This window comes from Echiichthys vipera, assembly GCF_963691815.1.
Source record: "Echiichthys vipera genome assembly, chromosome: 23".
In the NCBI taxonomy this organism is placed as follows: Eukaryota; Metazoa; Chordata; class Actinopteri; order Perciformes; family Trachinidae; genus Echiichthys; species Echiichthys vipera.
Window position 1 is genome coordinate 1,516,031 of NC_139848.1, and position 10,745 is coordinate 1,526,775.

General features: G+C 39.6%; 1 protein-coding gene across 1 annotated transcript in view; it reads right to left on the reverse strand.

The window, feature by feature from the left end:
- ephx2 (epoxide hydrolase 2, cytoplasmic) overlaps positions 1-6,890 on the reverse strand; it is a 13,230-nt gene extending 6,340 nt beyond the window's left edge. The window contains exons 1-12 of the mRNA XM_083938142.1: positions 6,645-6,890; positions 5,766-5,844; positions 5,509-5,668; positions 4,951-5,141; positions 4,757-4,879; positions 3,066-3,137; positions 2,877-2,972; positions 2,718-2,796; positions 1,483-1,517; positions 1,298-1,324; positions 1,073-1,158; positions 732-843 (exon numbers count right to left, since the gene is read on the reverse strand). Coding sequence (XP_083794268.1) covers positions 732-843; positions 1,073-1,158; positions 1,298-1,324; positions 1,483-1,517; positions 2,718-2,796; positions 2,877-2,972; positions 3,066-3,137; positions 4,757-4,879; positions 4,951-5,141; positions 5,509-5,668; positions 5,766-5,844; positions 6,645-6,751 — 1,167 coding nt within the window. The 5' untranslated portion in view covers positions 6,752-6,890. The remainder of the gene's footprint in view (positions 1-731; positions 844-1,072; positions 1,159-1,297; positions 1,325-1,482; positions 1,518-2,717; positions 2,797-2,876; positions 2,973-3,065; positions 3,138-4,756; positions 4,880-4,950; positions 5,142-5,508; positions 5,669-5,765; positions 5,845-6,644) is intronic.
- Positions 6,891-10,745: the final 3,855 nt, after the last annotated feature.

The window sequence follows — 10,745 nt, forward strand, 5'->3', positions numbered from 1 at the left end:
TAAAACTCCTTATAACTAAATTAAAAGATTAAGGATAGAAGAATAAAATAAATTAAATTCCTTAAAAAACATAAATAATTAAAATGACTAAGGGCATAAAAAAAGTAAATGAAATAACTGAAAAACCATGAAATACATTAAAGGATAAAAAATTAATATAGTAAATACAGTAATAACCCTTATAAATAACTAAAATGACTAAGGACCTGAAAATACATTAAATTAAATACCTTAAAATCTTTATTAATAATTAAGGACCTGAAAATAAAGTAAACTAAAAACTTTAAAATCCTTATTAATAATTAAGGACCTGAAAATAAAGTAAATTAAATACCTTAAAATCCTTATTAATAATTAAGGACCCGAAAATAAAGTAAATTAAATACCTTAAAATCCTTATTAATAATTAAGGACCCGAAAATAAAGTAAATTAAATACCTTAAAATCCTTATTAATAATTAAGGACCTGAAAATAAAGTAAACTAAAAACTTTAAAATCCTTATTAATAATTAAGGACCTGAAAATAAAGTAAATTAAATACCTTAAAATCCATATAAATCAATTATTCAAAGACCTTAAAGACTCAACAAAAGAATAAATAATTAAGTACATATTAAAAAAAAAAAAAAAAAAAACATTCCTGCAGCGTTTATTGTGCATGTATAGTAACTAAAGCTGTCAGGGAAAAGTAGATTATTTAGATGTAATGGAATAACAACGACGGACTCACCGGCGTTTGGAAGTAGAGCTGGTAGTCAAATATGGGGACGTTCTTGAGTTTCCCTGCAGGACTCGCAGACGGATCCACGGGGAACAGCGGCGTGTTTAGAGACGCCACGGCCCTGCACACACAACGACCAACACATTTCACTGACTACAACAACATAACGTGTGTGTGTGTGTGTGTGTGTGTGTGTGTGTGTGTGTGTGTGTGTGTGTGTGTGTGTGTGTGTGTGTGTGTGTGTGTGTGTGTGTGTGTGTGTGTGTGTGTGTGTGTGTGTGTGTGTGTGTGTGTGTGTGTGTGTGTGTGTGTGTGTGTGTGTGTGTGTGTGTGTGTGTGTGCGCGCGCACCTCACTCTCTCAGGGTAATACTGAGCCATCGTCCACACCAGCGCGCCTCCCCAGTCATGACCCACCAGGGTGACCTGTGGCATCGACTGGAAACAACCACATAAAGGTGAGATTTTCATCTACAGCAAGTTCGTTTATTAATTATAGGAACTTGCATTCACTACTTTATTTTGCATTTTCATCATTTGATTTAACACGTCAGTGTGCACAGTGTCAGTTCCTCACCATCTTGTCCATGAATGTAATTAAATCCTGCAGAAAAGACATTTTATGACATTAAATATTGTTCTTAAATGACACGTCTTACTGTGTCAAGTTCCTTTATAAGCCTAAAAAACAATGACGTGCTTTTGGGGGATGGTTTGTTGTATTTAATCAAATGTGACGAGCGCGTGTTGGTGAGTTTGTACCTTGCAGAGCTGCTCCTGAGAATATTCCTCGATGTCTGTCGGTGACAAAAAACCATCAGTTAATGCGGGAACAATATAAATGTTTCTATGTGAGAATTTACTGTTCATTTATTAATTTAAAAATGTAAAAATGGAAGAAGTATTCAAGTAAAAGTCCTGCATTCAAAAGCTTTCTTAAGTAATGTACAATGTTTATTTTATGTGATGTATCTGGATGAAATAAATCAGAAAATCTTTTTGTGTGTGTGCATTTATATAACTTTTTAAATCTTTTATTTGTTTTTCAGCTGAATTATATTTAATTAAGTTTGTTTCCCTTTTATACGTTTTTTAATGAATGTTTCTAAAGTTGTGAGAAATCGTGTAAAAATACTTAAATACCTAAATGAATATAAACACATAAATCATTTTTAATAACATACATTTAAAAAGATTTATATAAAAACGTATACAATCAATACATTTTCATAGATTTTTATTATTTTTTAATTTCATTTTTAAAATAATAATTATACATGTATATAATTTATAAATTAAAAAAGATTTATATAAACACTCATACAATAAATAAAGGGTCTTAAATATATATAAAATCTATAAATCATTTAAATACCTAAAAACTTTCAAGGAAAAAAATAATTGAGGACTAAATACTAAATATACATTTAAATAACTGAATGTGCTTAAAATCTTTATGAATAAATTCAGGGCTGAAAAATTAAATTGATGCATAAAGATTCTTTTCAAACCTTAAAATCCTAATAAATAAATAAACAAATTCAGGGCTGAAAAATTAAATAAATGCATAAAGATTCTTTATTTACCCTAAAATCCTCATAATTAAATAAATTCAGAGCTGACCAATTAAATATATGCATTAACATTATTTATATACCTTAACAACCCTTATTAAATAAATTTAAGGCCTTTTTTAAAAATATATAAATCATTTTATTCCCTTAAAAAAATCTTTAAATAACCGTCATATGTTTTTATACTTAAAAATCCTGATAAATAAACAAATTCAGGGCTGAAAAATTCTATATTTGCATAAAGATCCTTTATAAATAAATAAATAAATTCAGGGCTAAAAGAAATTAAACATCTGCATAAAGATTCTTTATTTAACTTTAAAATCCTTATAAATAAATGTAGGGCCTTTTTAAAAAATATATAAATAACTTTCTTCCCTTAAGAAAACCTTTAAATCATCATATATATGTTTTCCAGTTCACCTGGGGGCGCTGTGGACTCTCCGTATCCCTTCATGTCCAGAGCCAACACCCTGAAGCCGGCTGCTGCCACGGCAGGGATCTATCCGGGAGAGAGAGGGCCGCGTTCTTCAGCACAGAGGTACAAACACACGGGGAGCGTGAACCGTGGGGAAACGTTACCTGATACCTCCAGGAGTACCAGCTCTCAGGGAAACCGTGACACAGCACAACCGGCGGACCTGAGCCCATGTCGACATAATGAGTCCTGACCCCAGGCTGACACGCACACACACAGAGGAATAATAATAATTATTAATGTCACAAAAACTACATTTCAACAGTGTCTGACTTAGATAAATAGATTATTACCCTGATGGTGACGTATCCATGAGACACTTCATCGGGGCTGCAGCACGCTGGAGGACTTTCTGCTCCAACGGCCTGAAACAAACATCTGCGTTACCATGGAAATGTCGTAAAGGTCCATAACCGTATGGACGACTGAACCCGACAAAATCCCAAATATGACTCGATAATTAATAAATAAATAAATAAATATGCCATTAAATCTACAAAAAAATCACATTGATGTGATTTTTCTTTTTTTAAGTGGCTTATTTATTTATTTATTTACGTATTGTATTTTCCCTTCATGTAGTTATTTTTTTAAACAGTTATATATAATTATGTAATTAATGATTTTAATAATTTCTGCATTTAAGTATAAACATACATTCAAATTAAATAGGAAATTAATACAATTGATGTCACATTAAATCAATTAATTAATGCCCTTCACTAAGTTTTATTTAAATGTTCTCACATTTATTAAGTTATTATGTATTTTTATTTTTAATGGTGGCACATCTATATTATCTACTTATTGCAAATGTGCGTGTGCTTATGTCTGCGTGAAGTCCCGGGGCCTCATTTCTAAAGGTGGCGTACGCTCAGAAGAGGGCGCTCGCCACTTTCTAAGCAAACTTTGGGATTTCTAAAAAAGCAAATCTGACGGGGAAAAGTGGGGTCCTCCACGCACTCTGACCCAGGCGTACGCAAACAAACGGGAGAAACCCGTCTGGCTACTCTCTTCTGACCTCTGGCATCAACAAGGCATTTGCGCGGAAGAAGAGGAGGAGGACAAGAGGAAGAAGAGTAGGGGAGAAGAAGAGGAGGACGAGAAGGAGAGAAAGAAGAGGAGGAGTAGGGGGGAGGAGGAAGTGGAAGAAGGGGGAGGAGGAGGAAGAGGAGCTCGCCCTAGTCTGTCCATTCTCCTCTGGCATCAACATTTGCGCCCACAGAACTGCCGCTCTCTGGGTCTTTGCTCTTTTCCGGAGCGTTCTCTGTAAACCAGAGATGGTTGTGCGTGAAAATCCCAGTGGATCAGAGCAACAACCACGCCTCGTTCAAAGTCACGCAAGTCACCTTTCTTCCCCGTTCTGATGCTGCTTTGACCTGCAGCACATCCTCCTCACCACGTCTACATGCCTGAATGAGCCGCTGCCACGTGATTGGCTGATTAGAAATATGCGTTAACGAGCAGGTGGACAGGCGTACCTAATAAAGTGACCGGTGAGTGTAAATGCTTTCATTCATCTGTTTAATTTCGGCAACAGCCAACCTTCTGACGCTGCATTAACTGTCTGCATCATGTTTCCAACAAGAACGTCATCTTCACATTGATTGTGGCTTTTTTTTGTTTGTTTGTTTTCCTCTCTGCGTTCCTCATGTTATCAGTATAAATGAGTATTAATTTTGAGCGTTTTATTCACTATTTATACGCAGATATGGGCGTGACATGAAGTCGCAAAAGCTGCACCACATTTGATTGTGATTTATAAAGGGATACCGGCGTTGGACGTGTGTGCGCACTGTTTAAAACATCCCAGTATTTTTACGTTTTGTCGTACGCCACCTTTGACGTGAATCCTACGCGCAGTTTTCTAAATCAGGCCCCTGGTCTCCAGTGCAAAAAAATTAAAATGAATCATAAGCCGAGGCGTTATCGCCCAGTCGTTTATCCGTTGTTCATCCTTTTAAAGAACACTGTTCTGATCCACCTGAACTCCAGTAAAGTCGGCCAGTTTGCTCAGAGCGTCGCCCAGATTTTCCACCAAGATGGCCTCCATGCCTGCTCCCTTCGCCGCCTTCACACCTTCCTCATCTGCATCCAACCACAGAGCCTGAAATGAGACACGCTGGATCATCAGACCGTCCTGACTTCAATATAACAACTGGTTCTTTCGCAGTCTACCTGTTGTGACGTCACTCCCAGGTGCTGCAGAGCTGAGCTGAACGTGGCGGGCTCGGGGACCCTCTGACCTGAGCGGCAGGATTGGAGGACCAGGTCAAAATGGGCGCCCAGCAGAGCGAGAATGCGGGCCGGAACGTCTCGAGCGGCGCTGTCATCGAGCCAGTGATTGGCCAGCACGGCCGTCAGTAACCCTGATGGAATCGGAAGGAAAATCCAGCCTTTATCTTGTAACTTTATTAAACTAAAATAAATTTAACTTAAAGATAAATCTGTAAAGGTGGAAGTACAACGTATATTGCTTACATCTATTTATTTTAATCCCTCTGTCTTTTCTTATTAAATAAAAAACATAAGTAAAATTACATTGTATAAAATAGGTGTGAGTTTTATGCTAAGAAATAAATGTATACAGTGTATAAATGAATGAAATGTGTGTAACTATTTTTTTCTTTTTATTTATTCCTCTATTTTTCCACATTTATTGTCTCTCAGATTTATTATTTTTTACAGCAATTAGGCTATGACTAACAAAGTAAAAGTACTGATGCACGCGTGTACCACTGTGACGCAGAGTGGCAACCGTCTTCAGCACGGCTGGTTCGACGTCCATCGCCTCTCTGAGCTCCTGCAGCAGGCGTTTGACTGACCAATCAGATGGCAGCGTTACCCCCCTGGCCGCGGCCTCCTTCACACAGTCCTCCTCGAAGGCTGGGATCATCTACAGGGGGGAGACGGGCCCGAGAACGCCTTCGTAATCAATTAGCAGGTAGAGAAACGGTTGATCAAAAGATTATTTTGGAAGTGACGTCACCCACCTCAGAGACGGTCATCTCGCCTCTCTCCGCCCGGATCATGACGCCGTCCTTCTGGGACGCCAAACCGGACAGGAAACCGCTGAAACCCACAGATAAATATAGTAGTAAATTCTGTTAAAACCTATTCAAGAAGCTTTAATTATCCAGAGGGAATTTATTGTTCAACAGTTTCAATACAAAGATGGGAAAGGGTCAGATCAACAATAAGCTAACATACAATAAATCAATCAACTAAATGTGACAGAATGCGACAGACATTGTGGTTCAACGTAGGTATATAACAATACGCACCGTGCAGTTTAGCAGCATATTGAAATAAATATCTTTCTATCTTCATCATGTTAGATGGACAAAGCAAGGGTTGGAGAGGCGAGTGGTGTTAGATTACCTCTTTTGTACGTGACTAAAACACCCCCAGGCAGTACAACCACAAAGCGGTAATTCTCGTTTTCTGAGATTTAAAAAATAAAATGCAAGAGTGCAGAAACTTCTCATTTAGGGATCTGTGCAAACCACAAATACTAAAAGCTGACAAAAAGGTTGAGACACTGCAGGTCATGCACTTGTCAATTATACATTTTTCTTTATCTTCCATAAGTTCTTCTTTCAGACTGGTGAAAAGAAAATATTTATTTTACTACTTAACGCTCCTCCCCAGCCCCGCCCTCTTGTCCAAATATGCTCAAAAACCAAGATGGTGACTGCTGAATGCTCCTGGCTGCTATCTCCTATATACAGTCTGACTTATATAAACACTTATTTTGCCAGTTATCCAGTTCATGTGTCCATTAAAATCAGTGTCACACACAGAAATAACACATTTAATTCACCTTTCATTTTGTACAGTGCACAGATCATGTTGCGTAACAGTGTCCTCACCTTGGCAGGTTGTGTAACTTCTCCATTTTGCGGAAAAGTGCACAAGGTCTAGCAGACACTGCAACTCCCCAGAAGTTGAACAAGATAGCTTTCTTTCTCTCAGCCATCTCCTCTGAGCCCGCAGGAAAGGATCTTTAATGTCTGTGTTTTCTCTGCCGCTGCAGTAAGCTTCTACTCAGCATGCATGAGGGGAAACTTTGCCCTTTGAACTCGCTCACACAGCAGACCCGCCCACTTCTCCTGCATACACTGATAAAAAATACCCTGAAAAATAAGGCAACTTTTTGCATCATCATGTAGAAAAAATAAATCTGCAAGTCAACCTTAGCAGACGGGGCAATTTTGCAGGGTCTGAGCCCGTCCGCCATGTTGGAATTCCACGCTATTGGTTGCCCGGGCAACACTGCACCAGAGAGTGCTACAGTAAAGAGTTTGAATCACAACTTAAAGCATGTATAGATGTAATCACTGCGTTTAAACTGAGATATGACTAGAATAATTAGACATAAGAAATATATTTAGAATAAGACAAAAGAAAAGGGTCCTTACAGGAATAAACTTGCAACCAGAGCAGAGATATTTAGAATAAGACAAAAGAAAAGGGTCCTTACAGGAATAAACTTGCAACCAGAGCAGAGATATTTAGAATAAGACAAAAGAAAAGGGTCCTTACAGGAATAAACTTGCATCTATAGCAGATATATTAAGAATAAGACAAATGAAAAGGGTTCTTACAGGAATAAACTTGCATCTATAGCAGATATATTAAGAATAAGACAAATGAAAAGGGTCCTTACAGGAATAAACTTGCATCTAGAGCAGAGATATTTAGAATAAGACAAAAGAAAAGGGTCCTTACAGGAATAAACTTGCATCTAGAGCAGAGATATTTAGAATAAGACAAAAGAAAAGGGTCCTTACAGGAATAAACTTGCATCTAGAGCAGAGATATTTAGAATAAGACAAAAGAAAAGGGTCCTTACAGGAATAAACTTGCATCTAGAGCAGAGATATTTAGAATAAGACAAAAGAAAAGGGTCCTTACAGGAATAAACTTGCATCTAGAGCAGAGATATTTAGAATAAGACAAAAGAAAAGAGTTCTTACAGGATAAACTTGCATCTAGAGCAGAGATATTTAGAATAAGACAAAAGAAAAGGGTCCTTAGAGGAATAAACCTACAACCAGAGCAGAGATATTTAGTGAAGCTGGCAGATAGACGGCCGGTACTTTCATATTGACCAATACTGCGCACACCGAAAAAATACACTTAATTATTTATTATAGTCAACTTATCAAGCATTCACCAGGACTTCTAGTCACTTGTACTTTTTTATCACACTGCTATTGTTAGTCTCAGACTTTGAAACAAACGTATGTCTACTGAAGCATTTTGGATACCAGCTGCGCACATTGGCGCCGTATGCTATGGTGATAGGATGCACGTGCGCCATCTCGCTCGTTGTCTGTCAAGTAAAACTGCACTATATATGCTATGTAAACTGGGGAAAACGTGTTGCTTCTGGTAACTTGACGTTAGCAGGTGTGTTGTCAAGTTGAAAGACGGTATAATTTTCTTTGCGGTTCTTTCTATCTTCAGACGACAACCCTTATTCTGGCAGTTACCACAAAGAAATTAGCATATACTTTCTCTATAACAAAATGTGAAAGTGCTTGTAGGATTCTTGAATATTAACAAAAATTGTAAACTGTTACTGACAAAATAAAGTACAAAGCCCTGCAACATCTACCTTTTCAGTGTAATCTCAATATTGGAATTTACCCATCTGCCTAAATAAATAAAAGCTTGCAGGACTCAACAAATATAAATATGGTAAACAGTCTCAGATACTGGATTTTAAGTTTTGTCAGTGCTAATTTTTTAATCTCAAGTTTTTTTGTTGAGGAATACAAGCTGGTCCACATGCCCAGCTTTCAGGACGCTTCTCTGTGCATTCACAATATCTCCTGCGGAAGAGATAACTCTCTGCAGAGACGCTTGTTACCTTGGTTACACGAGTTGAGGTCGCTGGTAGTTTCGAAAATTTAACTTCTTGAGTCGTGCGTTGAGCAGGATCCACTCGTTTCACGTTAGCCCGTAATTGTCATGGTGTCTCGACACGTGACTTCAAATTTATAGTATTGCCCGAGTTCTTGACTCTGGCATTGCAGAGTTTACAGACCACATGGCTCTTGTCGTAGTCATAACTGCCTTGCTTTGTTTTGAAACCAAAATATGCCCAAACATCAGATTTAAAAGCTGGTGGAGCTGTGTCTTGCGGAATCTCGCAGGAATTCATTCTTACTTTGGTGCGTAGGACCTAATGACTGCTGCCAAGTAGCAGCCAGAGGTTTAATTGCAAAACAAAAATGAACAAACGGCGTGATTGTTGTGCATCTCATCTCATCTTCAGCCTCTAAACCGGGTGGGGTCGCGGGGGCAGCAGCTCCAGCAAGGGACCCCAAACTTCCCTTTCCCAGCTGGACGTGCCTGGAACACCTCCCTAGGGAGGCGCCCAGGGGATGCCTCCCTAGATACCCGAACCACCTCTACTGGCTCCTTTCAACGCAAAGGAGCAGAAGCTCTACTCCGAGTTCCTCACGGATGCTAAACTTCTCCCCCTCTCTCTAAGGAAGACTCCAGCCCCCCTCCTGAGGAAACACATTTCAGACGCCAGTACCTGTTACCTGGTTCTTTGGGTCCTGACCCAGCTTTCATGACCACAGGTGAGGGTAGGAACGAAGATTGACCGGTAGATCCAGAGCTTTGCCTTCCTCAGCTCTCTTTTCGTCACAACGGTGTGGTAGAGCAACTGCAACACCGCCCCCGCTGCTCCGATTGTCCGGCCAAACTCACGCTCCATCGTCCCCTCACTTGTGAACATGATTCTGAGGTACTTGAATTCCTTCACTTGGGGTAAGAACTCAGTTCCTACCTGGAGTAAACAATCCACCGGTTTCCTACTGAGAGCCATGGCCTCAGATTTAGAGGTGCTGACCCTCATCCCATTCACACTCGGCTGCAAACCGATCCAGTGAGAGCTGAAGGTCACTGACCCACGATGCCATCAGGACCACCTCATCTGCAAAAAGCAGAGACAAGATCCTCAGCCCACCGAACTGCAACCCCTCCCCACCATGACTACACCTTGATATCCTGTCTGTGAAAATCACGAACAGGATTGGTGAGAAAGCGCACCCCTGGCGGAGGCCCACCCCCACCAGGAACGAATCCGACTTACTGCCAAAGATCCGGACACTGCTCTCGCTTTGGCTGTACGGAGATTGGATGGCCTACAGAAGTGACTCCCACAGTATCTCGAGGGACCCGGTCATATGCCTTCTCCAGATCCACAAAACACATGTAGACTAGATGGGCATACTTCCAGGCCCCATCCAGGATCCTTGAGAGTAAAGAGCTGCTTCGTTGTTCCACGTCCAAGACGGAATTTCGCATTGTTCCTCTTCAGTCTGAGGTTCGACTATAGGATGAACCTCCTTTCCAGCACCTTGGAGTCGACTTTACCAGGGAGGCTGAGTAGTGTGATACCCCTGTAATTGGCAATGACTTCCGCCTTCCCCGCTCCATGGGCTTTATGTTGAAATGTATATAATCTAGATTATAATGTTTTATATTTGATTCTCATAAATGATATCGGGCCAGAGAAGTCAAAGAGAGAGAGAGCTGTGATGATCTGCACTCAGACATTGTTTTTATGGGCGGGGACTGACTTTTTAATGCAACTTAGATTCCTATTGAATAATTATTTTGCAGATTAATAACCAAATGTTCAAACATCATAACATGGACAGGTTTGGACTCATTAATACAACTTAAACAACAGTTTTGTTACTACAGAGAGAATGAAGTACTGAAAATAGAGCTCTGCACCACACTTAAATCGATGCGCTCATGTTGGTGCAACCGACATGTCACAGATGATTGTTCATTTCTCGATTAATCTGGAGTCTGAGGACAAAAAGACCAAAAGCCTGTTTCTGGCCACATGGTCCCTTGTGGATCAAACTAAGAGCGTGCTCACACTATCCTTTTGGCCGCGGCCAAAACCGTTTTTTCAGCTAAAGTCTAGTACCTTTAAG